Below are 17,774 nucleotides of genomic sequence, written 5' to 3' on the forward strand. Positions count from 1 at the left end.
TAACCCTGATTTTTTGGTTTCCATCAATCGATATCACCAAGCCAAAGCGCAGTTCATAATCTCGATACTAATTTATGTCTCAATTAAATGTTCATAATCTCGATACTAATTTATGTCTCAATGAAATCTGACCCGCCCGATTCGACCTAATAATAATTTGACCCATTTACCAACTTGTGTGATTAGTGTTTTGTCAAAGTCACACCTGAGGTTTAAATTGGTCCCCAAAATGGGTCAATTTTCCATCTGACATAATTTCCGTGCATACTGACTTCGTAAAATCAATGCGTGCAAAAGCTATGCCATAAATGTTCTCACCAAACACTCTTTAATACAGTTTGTATACAAAACTTTATTTAAGATACAACATTCTTATTGTTAAATGGTTACACTATGATGCCAGTTATACATCTTATTTTAAACCATTTAGTTTATTATAGCTAACACTGTAATAATTTTTTTGCATCAACCAACTAAAGAGTAAGTTACGCTAATTGGACCCTTTTAACGTTTGTAACAACACGAATAATGGCTAGCTCGAACAATTAACGATAATACTCTTGTCTCATCTTAATCTTAGCTTTCAAATAACTTCCCAATTGAGCTTAATTCAAGGAATTCCAAAACAAAAAACAGAAACAAAATCTTTGAATGCTATTAATATACGACATATGTTTTCTCTGTTGTATACTTACGAATCAAATAATGTTGCATGTGTCGAGCCTAGATACATAAGAATCACAGATGTTCTTAGTTTCAATACATTAACTCCCAACAATTATACACAAGCTCAAACCCGAGCTTACTAAATAACACTCTGACGGTTAGATCAACTAAATGGTAAAACTAGTATACGAATGAATAACCTCAGTATCTGTTGAGACAGAGGCGATCTAATAAGTTGTTTGAGCCCAAAACATTTGTGGGGTCTTTGTTCTATCGACATGGAGTTAGGGGAAGATTTTTAACTGCAAAATACATATCTAATCTGATTTTATAAGGAGGGTCAAAATGTAAGACCTTCATAGGTCATAGAAATGAACTTATCAAAAAAGATAACCTTTTCGACTTTCCATATATACTCGGTTCCATACGAATTGCAAGTATTTGCAGGTTATACTGTGATTGACTTGCTTTTGCTATTCACTTCCACTGCTGTATCGACCATCTATCAATTTCGGACAGTGAGCAAAGATCAGAAATTGCAAGAAACTAAAAGGTGGGTGTAGGTTATTTTTTACTGTATTTATTATGGTCCAAATGGGTAACGTTATAATTTAATGCATAAAACTTCAAATCATTTGGAAATAATGGATTATTGCTGAAACCATATAAATTTGGTAAACTATAATCTGATAGTCAAAATGATATTTTAACGATGTTTTGAGCTGCTCACAAATTGCTCGTTTTGACCTAAATTTGTTCGTGACTTGATACCCAATTTTTACCCATTACGTATCAATGGATCTATTTGTTTTCCCTTTTTTGCAAGTGATATGGCTCAAACAAGTTGAAAGTCATCCCCACTGCATTCAAATGCATAGAAGCATCCTATTACAACCCATCCTGTTTCGGCACAGTTAAAATTTAACCCATTACCATGTGTGACCCGCCCATTTTGTCATCTCTATGAAAAACTTTACAGAATTAAAATGTGTTAAAGAAATATCATACTTCGAGAATGGCTTTTTCCTTCCATGGCTTCTCTCTTCTCTTGGCAGCTTACACAAAGGAAAGGACCATCCCAGGGCCTTGAATTCTTTCTGTTAGTTAATGATCCTGTATGTATCGAAACACCCTCCCCGGGCTTCATTTCCACTTGACACACCGCACATGAAAACAACTTGAACATGTTACAAAGGGGATATTTAGTATCTAACCTGCAGCCAGATAGAGAATATTATTTGTCAAACCTAACTTTGACTTTCACTATAAAAGGCAATTTTGACCATTTACTAAATTATATCAAAGGGGACATTCAAGTGGGACAGACTGTCTACTAAATTATATTAAAACTCCTAAATCCAAAATCTTATCATAATGTTCTTACATTATAATATAATTTTTCAAATCATATTTGGCACCATACTTTTTGAGAAAAATTGAGAAATTTGGAGAAAAAATGTTGTGATCAACCAGACCAGACCTGACACGTTTTCACCATTACAAAAAAATTTCGCATTATGACCGACAACCACTTGATGTGGTACTTGACCTGCCACAGCCGCCCATTTGGCCATCTCTGGCTCCCATGGAAATCCCATATAAGTAGTAAAGAGGGACAATCATGATCTTGCACCATACAAACCTTTCAGAAAGGATAGCAGATCCTGCCTCAATCAGCTCTTCCACTACGTCTGGCACGAGATATTCTTCACCCATTTGAGATGTTGACTCTGTACATTTTTTCCTAAACATAGCCTTGACTTTAAATACACCCTTGCTCATCTTCTTTGGTTGTGGGACTGGAGGTATTATCTTCTCTGCAGGTAAAATATCAACCACCATGCAGGTTGTATCGTCCTTTAATCCTTTCGGTTGTACAGCTTCCTGTAAAAAATTTATAAAAAGAGAAGTTTATAATAGATGTTAATAGGAATCTGTACATTAACTTAATAACATGTGCGCACTTACTTTAACGACTTGTCCAGCTGCTGCATCTGGTGGCATTCCACGACAGCAGTCTAGAGCCGCCTCTGCAGATAAAGCGTCCCAGACACCATCACTTGCAATGATTAGTCTTCCACCGGAAGATGACAGCTGCAGGTTACAAATCAAAAGCATATTAGAGGTTGGAATATCAACCCCTTATGATTTATGAATGAGTCAATTTGGGTTATGTTTTATCCCCATTAGGTCAAATGAAAAACTTCTATGAAGGGAGAAGGAGGAACAAATCAAAAGTCATATAATTTAGATTTTGATGAATACAAATTGATTATTGATTCATTTCTTTAGGAATGTAAAAATAAAAAACCTTTATGGGTCAACTTGATCCAACCCAATTCAACCAAACTTGTTTTGCCCTATTATCCAGCCCACCCCCATCTTTCCACCTCTAAACAGAAAAATTATGTATGTACTGTTAGCTGATTCGACAATGTTAGAAAGCAACAAGCAGTAAATATGCCATATAAGCACACTAATATAAATTGCTGACCTTCACTTGCTTAACATAAGGAACGGGAACAATGAATTCCCCAACATCCAGATCTCCAATGGATCGTGAAAGACACAAACCACCAGGCCAACATCTCAATGGACCGATCTGCAACATATAAAAAAACCTTGATCTATAAACACAAATGATGCACTATTCTACAAACGCCATGGACATAAAGAAAAATTAAACAGATAATCAAAATTTCAAACTTGTATTACAAATTTAGTCCAAAACGTTGTTTTTCTTATAGTAAACCACACTTTTTGAGTACAAATAAGATGGATCCATTAAACTACCTTAATAGTTCTCTTTAATTGGGTAATTAATTGGCAGCTGGTTATTTATTTGAATTGCTTAGAAAATTTATTTGAACTTTCACATAAAGCACGATGTACGGAATAGATGTTAAGATTTTTAATGAAGATACAGCTCACTTTTGCCTAGGTATAAGTTCCGTGTCTCTGAAGTGTATTTAGAGATCAATTAATATACTAAAAATCATGAAGTAATGACACAAGAAAAACATACAGCACATAAATAGCGACAATATGGACCACAATGAGAAAATCGTAACAGCATACCTGCTGACCACCACCAGTATTTAACCGACCAACTTCACCACCGCTAGCGGTTACACGCTCTGTCCTGCCAAATTACAAAGCAGACAACAATCATAACGTGCTAGAGGTACGCTGATATTTGAAAGCTATACATACATATATACATGTAAAATTATATATTGCATCCGATATCAACTCGAAGATTATGTATGATATGATTTGTACACTTGGTCACGTACTCTTCTTCGTTGTCTTCAAATCTATGATCTGCGGATAGATAATGTAGGCTTCCATCCGCTGATTCAAGTATACAGCGGGAATCACCAACTGAGGCTACAGTAACCACAAAGCCTTCAATAATTACAAAGGTGACGGTTGTTCCCGACAGTTGGCCTGCAATCATGACAGCATGCAAGCAATGCATATTAGAGAGCATGTTAACACATAACATGCACAAAAATTATTGAGGACTAGATATTATTGTTAGAAAACATAGAAAAATAATAGTAGGATCTGACTAAGAAGAGGTCGAAGATAGAAATGCCAACCTTATGAAAAAATTATTAATAGTTCTGAATCTTAAGACCATCTACAATCATTGATCTTTCCAAGTTAACTACTATAAATGTAAGATCTGAAGGTGCGTTTTTTGTAGAAGGTCATGTACAAAATGTTTTAAAATATCATATTACATACAAAAAGTTACTATCATCATTAGAATGAGTGCTTCACAATCGTACTTCAGCCAAAAATAGAAAACTAGTTGATGTTGTGGATTCATCTAATTGAAACTAACTAACAAGAACCAATATATTCTTCATAAGTACGTATAAGATAACAGAACCAGCAAAGAAATAAATGGAAACTATCTACTAGTCTACTTGATCATGAATCATATACCTTTTTCTTGAAAGTCTTTATCTGTTTTCACGAAACCGGCCACCAACGCCCTAGGCAATGCTGCGATCCATTCCTCCCGGTTAAGGTCTGGAGGAATGGCACCCAAAACATTACTTAATAGGTTCTCCTTTGTATATATAGCTGCTGCAGACCCATTATGGCCATCAAGAACCTGCAAATTAGAAGTTTGCTAGGATCACTATACAAAAACCTTAATAAAGATCACTAATAATCCCTCCATTCCCAAAATATTTGTCCATCGGTCAAAAACAACAAAGCACGGAGTTTAACAAAAGGTTACTCGTTGCATCTAATTTGTTACTAGTTTTACCCATTATCATTTATTTAACTCTTTCAGTTTTATGATACGAATTTCAATCAATTAAGCTTGGTATGGGATTCATAATCTGTTATATCCAACCTTTCTTAGATGTTAACACTTTTTAATGGGATAACGGTTTAGAACTACATTCAACTTACCAAAGGCTATTGTATGTTTCTAACTTGGAACGTCCATATAATATGTATCCGACTTTCATATATTACTATTGTATGTATCTTTAGGTACTTTTGATACCGCAACATCCATATAAGTTGTCATGTGTCATCAATAACAATCTTTAAGGCTAGATGCATACTCGGACAACAGTCAATTACGAGTTATTTCCTAAATCATATGAAATCACAAAATCCAAAACCATACCAAAAAAATGTATGTATCAATTCAAGAATCTGAAAGAAAAGCATACCCCGAAAACAGAATAAGTAGTAACGCCATCACCTATAAGGCGTTGGCATTCGCTTTTGATGAATGTAAAATCTTCCCCTTTCTTAGATTGATTTGCCTGACCACTAACAATATCCGGTCTCTCGACCTTCTCATTCGCTAACTCTCGTTTTAATAACACCGATAACGGGATCGTTTGATGCTCACCTTTATTCGAGGACATTTCCTAGCTCCGTCCCTTCTATTATCCAGATTTATTATATATCTACTATATCTATACCTATATCTATATCTATATATCTATATTTATCAATCTATATGTATATATAGATATATACACACGCATATATATAAATTCAACAAAATCTGTCTTCAATATTTCCACCTGATTTAACAAAATATCCTACACAAAGGAAAGGGGAAAAAAACATAATTAGAAACATGACATGTCTTGTCTGAAAAAAATAGAATTAGATTTAAAATTAACAAAATGTACATAAACTAACATCAAAATATATATATGAAATGTAATATGAGATAATGAAAGAAATACATACAGAATCTAATATGTATCAAAAAATGGCGGATTCGATTGCCGACAAACAAAAAAGAGAGAGAATAATTGAAAGGAAAGGTTAGATTTGCAGCAAAAATTCCGCGAGGCAGAGAAAGAGAGGGAGACAGAGAGAGAAGAAATGATAATGAAATGCAAAATGGATTTGTTAAATCATGTACGAATGCAAATCACCATCGTTTTCGGTTTCAAAAGCCGGCTTGGATTGGATGTATTTATATATATATATATCTCTGCTGAGCTGTTAACTGCCTGGTGAGTTGTTTTTCTTTTCTTGTTTCTTTTGAAAGAATATTAGTATATGCAAAATAAAATGAATAGATAAATTTTAAAAATAATTAGACGTACTATTTTCATTTTAGATTTAAGTACTTTTTTCGTCCATGTGGTTTTTCGTTTGTTCACTTTTCGTCCTCTCCGTTAACTTTTGGATAAAATCATCCCTGTGGTTTGCATTTCGTCCACACCGTTATAACTTTGCCGTTAACCCCCTCACATGCAAGTCGCGTGAGAGGTATTTTTGTCTTTTCACCCATTTAAGTGCAAAAATCGTCCCTGTGGTTTGTCATTTTTGCATTTTCCGTCCTCGCCGTTAACAAACAAACATTACCAGTAAGATTTCAAAATCTAGATCAGAAGATGAATTGGATGAACATAAACAACAACGAAAAAATCACCCAAAAATCAGTCCCACAAAAAACTTCATCAACCTTCAAATCAGAAACATCTGAACAACAAACATCATATAAACCTTCAATGATTGAATTCGAATTTGATATCAAATCCCCATCTGTTTCTGATTTTGCAATTAAACCCTAAAAAAAATCAAATCTTTTCAAACTTCAGAAAAAAAGTCCAACTTTAAAACGCCATATTTCAGGCCCATCTGATAATAATAAAGATAAAAGAAATCCAAGATTGTTTCAAATGGGGATACTAAAGATGAAAACAAGTTGTAATTAAAAGGGTTTGGAGTGTAGATAATGAGATAATGTTGTTGCAAGGTTTTATTGAGTATCAGTTGAAAAACAGGTATTCACCATTATCTGATATGAAGGGATTTTATCAGTTTTCGATGAATAATATCCCCGGTGATGCTTTGAAAAGTCAGTTGTGCGAGAGTGTTCGTGTTTGTTATTTCGAAAGGTTTCGATCATGGATTTCATGTGCGTATATATCAGATGATATATCAGATTTCATGTACGAGAGTGTTCGTATATTTCATGTGCTCCGATCATGGATTTCATGTTCGTGTTGTAGGGGTTCGAGATGGATGAAAGCTCTGATGATGTTTGGTCGGATCTATTTCGATGAAAGCTCCGATGATGTTTGGGGGTGGGTGGGTTTTTATATGTCGTTGCACATGATTTGCACAAGGAAAGGCAGGTGGGAAAAGACATAACCACCCCTCACGTGACTTGCACATGGGGGGTTAACGGACCAAAGGACGAAAAGTAAACCACATGGATGAATTTAGCCAAAAGTTAATGGCGAGAACGAAAAATGAACAAACGAGAAACCACAAAGACGAAAAAAGTACTTAACTCTTCATTTTATAAAGTGGGCTACTCCAGTAAACCAACTCAACATTTCATGAATAATTTAGCAAAAAGTTTGTTTCTGTTAATTTAGTTATAGAAACAAAGATGAACACAAAAATACATTTAATGCTTTTAGTTCGTTCATTTATGTTTATAAATGTTCGATCATATGTTGTGAACTTTTGTTCGTTTATATAATTTGTTCATTCATTCGTTTATGTTTAGAAATCGTCTATATTTGTCAATTCTATATATATATATTTATATTATATATATATAGTAAAAGGTAATTTGAGTTTGTGAGCGTAATATAGCTAAAAGTACAATTCCTTAAGCATATAGTACAACTTCCTATACCATCTTCGTGAGTGTAGCAGTGGGTAATTATTTATAGCAGTGTACTATAACAACGTTGTACCAGAAAAGTTATATTTTATTCTTTTTAAATGGGGTTTTGTATTTCACCTAAAACTTTTAATGACTTTAGCTTTCAAATAATTATGTTTTGGTCATAACTATTATTATTTCCTTAAACCTCTTTTGGTTTTAACTTTCAAAATTTGTAGTATATTGTTTAGCCATTTGTTAAAGTTCCGAACTCTGGTCTAATTGATACCTGATAGTATTTAATAAGGAAATACTTTAGATAAATAGGTAAATGAAAACATATTTGGTACTTTACTTTGAATTTTTATTTTAATTGATTTCTACTTTTTTCGGTTTTATTTTCGAAGAGTTAATTATTTTATTCCTATATTAATACAGTAGTGGTAAATATGATAATTAGCGTTTTTTTCCGACAACGTACGGGTATAAATGCTAGTTACAAGACTATTTCCGAACTCATTTTTTCATTTTATTAATATAGGTTTTGTTAGGTGTTGATACATGTGATGGACTGGTGTGTACTAGTTTGGGTAATAAAAATAAAATAAAAACAATTTAAGTAATATTATCGACCAACTTACGTTATGTATAAACAGTTAAATAAATTTAAATATTAATTATAATTAAATAATTAAACTTAAATTAAATTAAAAAATAATAGAAGATTTTTTTTAAGAAAATACATTTTTAAGTAAATTGTTCTTATATTATTATTTTTAATGATACATTGACTTTATACACATACTTAACTCTCATTATAGTAGAAATTCATTATGCATATCTATTTTGAAAGCATTTTGATCATATCTCTTATATATAAATAAAACAAGATTTTTATAACATTATTATTTTCTAAATAATGCTTATTTGTCATTACTAGATTTGTTTATATAAATTATTTCTTTTTTATTTTCTTGATTTATGACATCATCCTATTTAAAGTTTAGTTTTTTAGTTTAATTTACTTATGATTATTAAGCATTTTCCTTCTTTAAATTTTATATTTGTCATTTATGATGTCTTTTTTTATTAACAGAAAAATAGTTTTTATTTTCTTTTGAAAACTTAAATATTTTGTACATGGTCTTTTAAGTTTTCATTATCTGAATAGTTTAATCACAATAAAATTTTAAATTATTTGCATGTTTTGCGGATCAATCTTAATCTTAATATATACTATAAGACAGTTGAACTAATGACTTATTAACCAATCAAATCGTTCAATTTCATCAAATTGACTTTCGCTTATGTCATCATTTAGATTAACTATAAATTAAAAATCATAATAATCATTATCCAAATATATTATTATATTAGTATTTATATTATTTTGTAGAAAAATCTCATTAAATTACACTTTTTTGTTTTCCATCAATAATTTACACTTTTTAGCCCTGAATACTTAATTTATATTTATTTTTAACCATCAACTTGAAAAAAATTTTAAAAATTTACAATCATTTAATTAGTTAAAATTTTTTTCAATATATTAAATATTGATTACAAAAAATTATTTCAAAACCTAATGACTTATTAACAAATATTAGATTAGATTTTTATAAATTATAAATATTAATATATAGTTTAATATTTAATATAAACACAATTTGAACTCTAGATACATATCCAAAACATAATAACATATGACGATATATAACATCCTTATCTTAAACATAATAGGAATCACAAAACATGAAATGGTCATAGAACAGAACACGATTTACAACACAGGGTTACTTGAATACTAAATCGAAGTCAATATGAACTCTATTCAAGATGTATTATATCTCTCAAATCAAAAAGGTACATCTATATATATTTGTTTATTAGGTTTGCGTATTAATGTTTAAAGTTATCATTGTCACTCAAATTAAGAAACCTAATTATTATCAAAGAGTATGAAAACAATCTTAATTGTTATGTAATTATCATAAGACAAGTGATTGAAAATAAACTTATGCGTGTTATGGGTCCGCATCATGATCACATACATATACTTGAATGTCAAATACATGATCAAAAGTATGTTTATATATTAATTCTTAATTATCTTTCATAATAATATCACATTATGAGTACAACTGGTTTCAAAAAGTTATATAATAGAGAAATTATTATAACATGTGCCTTGTGGAATGAATACGACAAACAATTTCATCAATATATCTCAGCTAATAATGACAGTGACGAACATATGATTATTGTACTACAACTTGCAAAATGTAACACTTAAAACCCTATATCTTCAAAATTATAAACTTTTATGACTTAAATATATGTAGATCTAATATTGATAATATTGTAAACCCCGTGTCCAGTGTTGGATACGGGTCTAAAATCTAGTAGCTAACTATATATATATTTGAAATATAAGGTATACTATTTCAAGATTATGAGTATGATTGAACTATCTCATAATTATTAGACATCGATATAACTTAAGATTAAAAAACTTTTATTAATAAGCTCGAGTTAAAACTGAGTTAATTAGCTAGTTAAAATATGAACCAAAGATATTTAAGTCCAAAGTACCCAAAGTGTCATTTCTATCGATTAAATTTTGGAAATTGAAGAGTTAAATGTTACAATCTTAGGTAAACTAAGCTTTTGGTTGATGATCAATCGAAAAATTGAATATTTTAATATATATATATATATATATATATATATATATATATATTTAAGTTAGTTTCGATTCAGACGTGTTGGGGGCAATTTTAACCAACGATTTATTGGACCTCCAATCCCTCCTTATAGAAAATACTTTGTGATGAGAAACCTAAAATTCAAACCCGATAACTTGATAAAACTCATCTGCGGGGCTATATAGTAGATTTAAAACAATTGTTCTTTATTAATATTAAAATAGGATTGCTTTATTGAATTTTTTTTAACACGTCTCTTGTAAACTAATAAATATCACTTTTTGTATAATATGTTTTGAACATGTCGTAAAAACATGTTAGCTTAGATGATTACCAACTTTTACAAAAAAGATAGATAAGGCAGGGTCCCATTGAATTCTTCTTAGAAACTGATCTGGACTATACTCGAGGAGTCGAGGGAAAAGTCTAAGACACAAAGTTTCGTGGCGATTTCAATTCTAGTCGGGGTGGTAACAACTTATCACATAAAGATTCAATATATAATTTTGGGCATCGATAAATTGATAATTGATAAATTTATACCCACGATAACTACTTGGCCTTAGATCAAGTGGCTAGCTGGGGCCCTCCTTAGGGAACTGGCGGAGGAAATGTTGACTTGGAAATCCATGATCGAATCTTGATTGCTTGTGGTTTGGGCATTTGACCTCTTAAACGTGTACTTATCACCCATGTTATGCAAAAATACACGGGTTCCAACTTTTAGCATATTGTCCACCTTAGATGTCGCTGTTGGGCTTTGAACCATTAACATCTAACAATTGTTGTTAAAAATATTTATACCCACGGTAACTTTATGTAAAGGAATCCTTAGAAAAACACCATATACATACAAATACTAGTAATTAGTGAGTGAGTGATTGAGACAAACTAAATCGAACCAGCCATAGTTTAAACAGAGTTAACGTATTGGAATAAATCTAATATGATTGTACTTTACATTTTTCCTTTGATAATTCCATTTGATTCAGTCCAAACTAGAAAAGAGTACTTAGGTTGTTGTCGTATCTTTCATGTTTTTCAATAGTCGTAACTATATTTTTGTTTTAGTACGTCATAAGTCATAACATTAGCACTTCTAATATTTTGTTTTAGGTGGAATATCTGAATTAGTAAAAAATACAGGGATATATCTAGGTTTTTGGTTTATTATTTGAAAAATAGTTTATTTTATAAGGAAGTAAAGACGTAAATATAAATTAGTTAGTTGGTGTCATAAAATGTTTCATCTAATATTAATCATGATCATTTTTGTCAGTGATTGCCATAATCGCAATGGAAAGAAGAAAATTGGTTTTCTTATGCAAATATATTTATTTTATTAGGACACCAGCTGTAAAATTTTGTTCAAAGGACAAATTGCAAAGACCAATTCTTCCGGACTACACGGATATACATTTGTACGTTTTATTTTAAGTAATTTTTAACTTTTTATTTACGTTATTACTGTTGATGTCTTTTTCCTCTAATATTTATCAAAATTGTTTTGCTGACTTATGTATTTAGGCATAGATTATGATACATAAAAGTAAGTCATTATATATCGATTAGTAAAACATACATATTTCATGCTTATCAATTTAATATAGTTATTATCGTTATTATATGAATTATAAATGCAAAAATTTTTTAATAACTTTTAAAAAGTAATAAATTCGTTAATTAAACACATAATAACTTGTGTCTCTATGCATTCAATTCAATTGTCCTACCATCTTTAAGTTCAATTCCATGTGGTTATGTTCATGCCTTTCTTGTTCATACATTACTCTTTGATCTCTTTCAGTTATATGTTTTGCGAAAACATGCTTATGAGCTATTTTTTCACCTTATCTTTTCACCCATAGTGCCTAAAATTGTTATGTCACGGATATTGTTTTCCAAGAACTTTAATTTCTTTGTCTTGTCGTTCGCGTATCAACGCTAAAAAACCATCAACATTTCACATTTTCATGAGGGACCAAATTTTTTGATCTTGAATATTATGGATAAAGACTTAAAATGCCTTAAAAATGAAGGGTTCTAAAGTATAATCCAAGCACGTAAAATGAGAATATATATGAGTGGGCCATGGGTGGAAAGCCCAATTGGATTTCAGAATTTCAGTCATAATCATCGCAAGCACTTTAGATTTCACTTGGTAAGCCAATTACATGTTTCACGTTACACAGACAACAATACTAAATTCCGTTAAAAACAAGTTACACGGAGGTAAAATGAAGATGGTCATACTTTTACACGAAGATATAGAGACTACTTGTAGGCAGAGACGGTATCATATGGGGGCAAGGATGCCAATGCCTCTCTCAAAATTTACTTTTTTGAAATGTAATTTTAAATCTTTTTAGTATTTTTTTTAAATTTTTTTAAACATTTTGCCCCTTTAAATTTTATTTTATTTTTTATAGTTTTTTTAATTTTTATCCCATCTAAAATTTTTTTCTGATACCGTCTCTGTTTATAAGAACAAATGTTAAACATTACTTATCTAAAATTACAGGATGTTAGACATTACTTATCTAATTCATTCTTAGAAATGCATAGGTGTCCATTTTTGTAAGACCATCACTATATCTTGATTGATATAGTGATACGTAAAGAAATACTTGTAGTTGTTCTGGAGTAGCGAATAAGGCTTAGCTGTTGAATTACCAATTTAACATAGAGTTAGCTAAGAGATTGAATTAGAACTTGTTTAACTGATTGATTGATATCAAAATGTAATATTATGTGAACATTCTCAATAGAAGTGAACATGTAAATCTTCAAAACCATCATTTAACTAACCAAAACTTCTATTGATTACAGCTCTTACAACTACATTTGTCTGAACTTTGTGCAAAAGCAATGGAGCATCGTTTCATATTTTATACGAGTATAAAGAATAAGGCCATACTCTATGGCAGAACTCTCTATATTATAAACTTATAAATTCATGAAATGTAGAAAAGGACAGGTCTTAGAAGATAAATTAAAGTTGTAAGTTGTGGGTTTCTCTCTAGTTTTCCACGCTGGACAGGGGGGATTGAAGTTCACTCACTTGGCTGGGCTCCATCTGTTCAGTTTTTTTATTGGCCATACAAAGTCTTATGACACCCTGTCAACCCAATCATACACGCTCTCAACCACTCCACATATTTATCTATATTTGACCTTCATTGTAACCATTTTTTCAAACACATTTGCTTAATTTAAGGCATTAAATTTTCCAAATATTAATCATTCAAACAACAAAGATTTCTACAATGTTCAATGCACAATGAAAAAGTTAAATATTTGTGCTTGAATGTAAAGATATGACCATACATGAGTATAATATAACAGTCACGATACCCAATCCTCCAATGACAAGGTTTGAAAGAGGTATGATGTAGACCGTCATACCAAGGCAGAGAGACTGAGATCCAGCAAGATGTGTGTGTGTGTGTGTATGACCATAATTATAACATTTAATATCCATGTTACTCATCGATTTCATTCCAGAAAGACACCTTGAAGGGGTTAGTCCTAATGTTTAGACTATTTGGGTTAGTCCTAAAATTTAGACTATTTATAATCTTGAAAAAAATGACATAATGAAATAACCGTAGATTTCATAGATTGCAATAGCATTCGTTGAATTAAACCCTTGAAGGGGTTAGTCCTGAAATTTACATAGAAGAAGCTGAACAGCACCATATCAAATAACGCCAAAAATGTGCTGAATTTAATTCTGCTAATTAATATCAATCACCTAGATGGAGAAAGGCAAAGAAAATAGATCAGTACTTGTTAGTTTCAGATGGTGAGTAAAGTAGAAAATATGATCACTTAACATATGATTGAATAGGCAACTCCAACCCATTTTCATGAAATATAGTATACACCAATAGGGCAATAGATTAAACATCCGTTCCCACAATAGTAGGCTAGTGGTGGGGGGGCAAAAACCATAATAACAGAGGTCAGGATGTCCCTTTAACGACGTGTTATTTGATTTACCTTCTCTCATATTGGTCGTGAGACCAGTCGGTATAAGAAATGAGAAAAATTAGCTAAAAGAACATAGGTTGAACAGTTGATGACATGAAGTAAAATAAGATTCGAAAGTGTTGGTTTAACTTTCAAGTTCCAATTTCTAGCAAAGAAACATGCATGTCAATGGATCTTAGTCTATTCAAAGCCATGAAACATGTTTGTGTTACAGCAACAATGACCAAAGAAGTCCCACACACAGGAAGTTATGCTTGTGTAACATACTAAACAGCCTGTAAGCATGGCTCTCTATGTTCCATTTCACATGGAAATACATGTGCAATTATGGCATGCAAATTACTTATGAAAAGGTCAAATTAATTCATGGATATCGAAATCTAGGCAAGTTGAAAGAATTGAGGAGATCACCTAATATCAAGTTGTTAAATCTGTGCATAAGCTTAAGCGTCTCAACCCTCATTGTTTTCAGCTTCTGCATAATAATCTTTGTTCCTTATAATATACACCTGCAAGGAGTAAGTTGCTTGTTTAAGAAACTGCAAAACTTTCCTAATAGAAAACCACTAGAGCTTGTAGATTGGGACAAAAGTAAAACAAAGTGATGACTACTAGAACTAGAAGACATGATTGAGACAATAACTGAACCTTAAAGACGGTGGGTTCAATTAAATGGAACACAAGTGCATCTCCATCAACCAACTCATGACTAATGGAAAAACCTCTCCATCCACCGCTAAGGCCTACTTTACGTGCTAAGTAAACTGTCGGAAACTCTTCACCATCTTCATCTATCAAAGTGACAGTTCCATCGTTCTTTGGTAGGTGATTCCTGCAGAAATGACCTGGGAGACCCTATTTATCCATTCAATAAGCATAAGTTTTCTCAGTTTCCAATAACACTCATTCACTCAATCATACAGTTATAGTACTATCTACCATTAGATGATTGAAGTATGCAAATTCATAAAAATGAGTAAACTTCCTGTGTGAAGTGGGGGAAAAAAAAACTAACCAGCCAAAATCCGCCTGTCACATGTGACTGAAGCATGGGTTTGACAAATGAAGGATGACCCCCTTCAAGCTTAGATTCCAGTTCTTCAGCTTTGTTTATAGCATACTCCCTAGCTTCGTCAGATGCATAAACACGGTTCGCCAAGTCCTTCCTTGAATAGCTATACTTTCTTCCACTGCACATATACAATAAAAACACTGACTAAACACTGTTTGTCTAATAGAATACTTCCATTATATTATGACCAAGAATGTTACAATATGATGGCCTTCCCTATTTAAAACTCATACATGGACTACTTTTTCAGAAGTTACTACTTTACAGTAATGTTTTTAGTTATGAGATCAAAGAAATTAATTACGTTTTACCGACTTGTACTCAAAACTTATACTCCGTTTATTCTAACAGTACTCCTTTTTTAATTACATTTTAGGTTATATAAAAAAAGGAGTATAAGTTTTAGGGTAAGTTTGTTACATTTAGGAGTACATGGACTACTTTTTAAACGAAAAACGACATCAAAATGTAAGGAACTCACCCTAAAATGTTAATAGGCTTTCAAAGTGTTTATTTGATGCAATGAATGTGTAAAGCGTTGGATTTGATGCAATGAATGTGTAACGAACTCACCTAGAATGTAAAAAACCTACAAAATGTTACCATCTGTATGTAAACGACCTTCATATTGATGTAAGCAAATGTGCAGGGTCACAAAAAATCCGGTGCCACATCGTCAACAGAAAGTCATTTACATATAGATGGTAACATCTTGCAAGTTTAATACATTGTATGGACATTTTGAAAAGTTTGGTAAGTTCATCACATATTTATGTCAGTATCAGTCCTTTCTAAAATGCCCAGAAAGTCATTTACCTCTTTGGTAAGCCAATTCGCTCATAAATCACCTAGAAAAAACACCGAAAAGGATCAATAACTCATGAACCATGAATCAGTTCATTTCCAAAACTGTATAAGAGTGAAAGGAGATAGGGAAGAAAACATACAATCTCCTTGTAAACAGGGGAAGGCAAATCTCTAACACGGCTCGACCTCCTCACCTCCACCATTTCCGTCCCTATCGCACGAGGTTTTGTGCGTTTCATCTTTCATTACAAAAAATCAAGCTCATCACATTTTTTTCAAACTATAATACACAAAACGTATTATTTATAATCAGACCTAATTCACTAATTTTCTGTAAGCACTTTCACAAAAAGAAAACTAAAACCTAAATAACCTACCAAAGTTGTCAGATTAACCTAAAACTCTTATTAAAATACCAAATTTGTTTACTAAATTTGCATTCGAGAAACCTATGTGTTTACATAAGAAAAACCTGTCTACTAATCAATGCAGAACATAAAAAACCAAGAAAAAAAAAACGTTCTTACTCCCACATAATCCTATTTACACACACGAAAAGGCAAGTTACTTTTCCGTAGCGATTTATCAAACCGTAGCCTAAATCAAATAACCCTGCCTAATCCAAAAGATTATCTAATTATCGTGTTTCCAAAACACATTTTCACAGACTCACTTTTAAAAAAATTGTCGTTTTACTGCAAAATCTGTATCGAAAAGGCAGCCCCCAAATACACCCCTAAATAACTAACGATCATACAAAAACTTAAAAGGTCGAAATGAATATGTCATTTGGATATATGGGTGTCGACACAAATTAATTAATTCACATCCAAATAAGCATGTACTCGTATTATAAATACATAAATAAAAATAAATAAACAGTAAGAGTAAGAATAAAAAACCGGTGAGGGTTTCGGAGAATGGGCGGTTTTAAGAGATTGGGTAAGCTGAGGGAGATTAAGCTCTTCCATCCTTCTTTTGTTTTCTTCGACTCGTTGTTTTCGAAGATCTTCATAGTTTTGTTTTTTCTGGGTAAAAGGGATTTTACCCTGTTCATAGTTTTGTTTTGCAACCACCATTTTTTGTTGTTTTTTTTTTTATTCCTATGTGTGTACGATGAAAATGTAAAAGGGAAGATGGAGAGAATGGGGGGATTATGAATTTATATGGAAGTTGTGTGTTTTGATTTTGGGGGTTTTAAATGGGAGTCGACCGTTGGGAAGACTATACGGTTTGAATTACATGTATGGGCGGGTTATATCTATATCTATTATCTATACTATTTATATAAATAAGAGTTAATTACTGAAATGGTACCTTACGTTTGCGCTATATTACTGGTTTCATACATTTCCTTTCGAAATTACGTTGATCATACCCAACGTATGCAAATCTTCACTCGGAC

General features: G+C 31.8%; 2 protein-coding genes across 4 annotated transcripts; both read right to left on the reverse strand.

Moving 5' to 3' along the window:
- Positions 1–635: 635 nt before the first annotated feature.
- Positions 636–6,107, reverse strand: LOC122608114 (probable protein phosphatase 2C 12). 2 transcript variants are annotated; one of them, XR_006325166.1, is made up of 11 exons: positions 5,908–6,107; positions 5,373–5,753; positions 4,624–4,795; positions 3,963–4,116; positions 3,745–3,808; positions 3,161–3,268; positions 2,635–2,760; positions 2,309–2,550; positions 1,675–1,880; positions 1,061–1,168; positions 636–968 (listed from the first exon to the last, which is right to left on the reverse strand). XR_006325166.1 is itself a non-coding variant. In XM_043781203.1 (10 exons), exons 2-10 carry the CDS (start codon positions 5,571–5,573, stop codon positions 1,140–1,142), a joined length of 1,302 nt encoding a protein of 433 aa, XP_043637138.1. In that variant the 5' UTR covers positions 5,574–5,753; positions 5,908–6,107; the 3' UTR covers positions 636–1,139. The 2 variants fall into 2 exon arrangements, 1 of the variants encoding a protein (XP_043637138.1); XM_043781203.1 differs by having other exon boundaries at positions 636–1,168.
- Positions 6,108–13,810: 7,703 nt separating this feature from the next.
- LOC122608439 (B3 domain-containing protein At5g42700-like) lies at positions 13,811–17,502 on the reverse strand. 2 transcript variants are annotated; one of them, XM_043781549.1, is made up of 7 exons: positions 17,272–17,502; positions 16,510–16,608; positions 16,379–16,410; positions 15,506–15,680; positions 15,139–15,345; positions 14,902–14,999; positions 13,811–14,251 (listed from the first exon to the last, which is right to left on the reverse strand). In XM_043781549.1, the coding sequence occupies exons 1-6, from the start codon at positions 17,446–17,448 to the stop codon at positions 14,943–14,945; spliced, it is 747 nt and encodes a 248-aa protein (XP_043637484.1). In that variant the 5' UTR covers positions 17,449–17,502; the 3' UTR covers positions 13,811–14,251; positions 14,902–14,942. The 2 variants fall into 2 exon arrangements, with proteins under 2 accessions (XP_043637484.1, XP_043637485.1); XM_043781550.1 differs by lacking the exon at positions 13,811–14,251 and having other exon boundaries at positions 14,656–14,999.
- Positions 17,503–17,774: the final 272 nt, after the last annotated feature.

Source organism: Erigeron canadensis, chromosome 7 (genome assembly GCF_010389155.1).
Source record: "Erigeron canadensis isolate Cc75 chromosome 7, C_canadensis_v1, whole genome shotgun sequence".
Lineage (NCBI taxonomy): Eukaryota > Viridiplantae > Streptophyta > Magnoliopsida > Asterales > Asteraceae > Erigeron > Erigeron canadensis.

Coding starts and splice junctions, on each gene's coding strand:
- LOC122608114 (XM_043781203.1), bottom strand. CDS start 5,573: ATGTCCTCGAATAAAGGTGAGCATCAAACGATCCCGTTATCGGTGTTA. Junction 2,761..3,160: donor CTTATGTTAAGCAAGTGAAG/GTCAGCAATTTA, acceptor TGTAACCTGCAG/CTGTCATCTTCCGGTGGAAG. Junction 2,551..2,634: donor CAGCTGGACAAGTCGTTAAA/GTAAGTGCGCAC, acceptor AATTTTTTACAG/GAAGCTGTACAACCGAAAGG.
- LOC122608439 (XM_043781549.1), bottom strand. CDS start 17,448: ATGGTGGTTGCAAAACAAAACTATGAACAGGGTAAAATCCCTTTTACC. Junction 15,681..16,378: donor CGAATTGGCTTACCAAAGAG/GTAAATGACTTT, acceptor GTATATGTGCAG/TGGAAGAAAGTATAGCTATT. Junction 15,346..15,505: donor TGACAGGCGGATTTTGGCTG/GTTAGTTTTTTT, acceptor ATGGATAAATAG/GGTCTCCCAGGTCATTTCTG.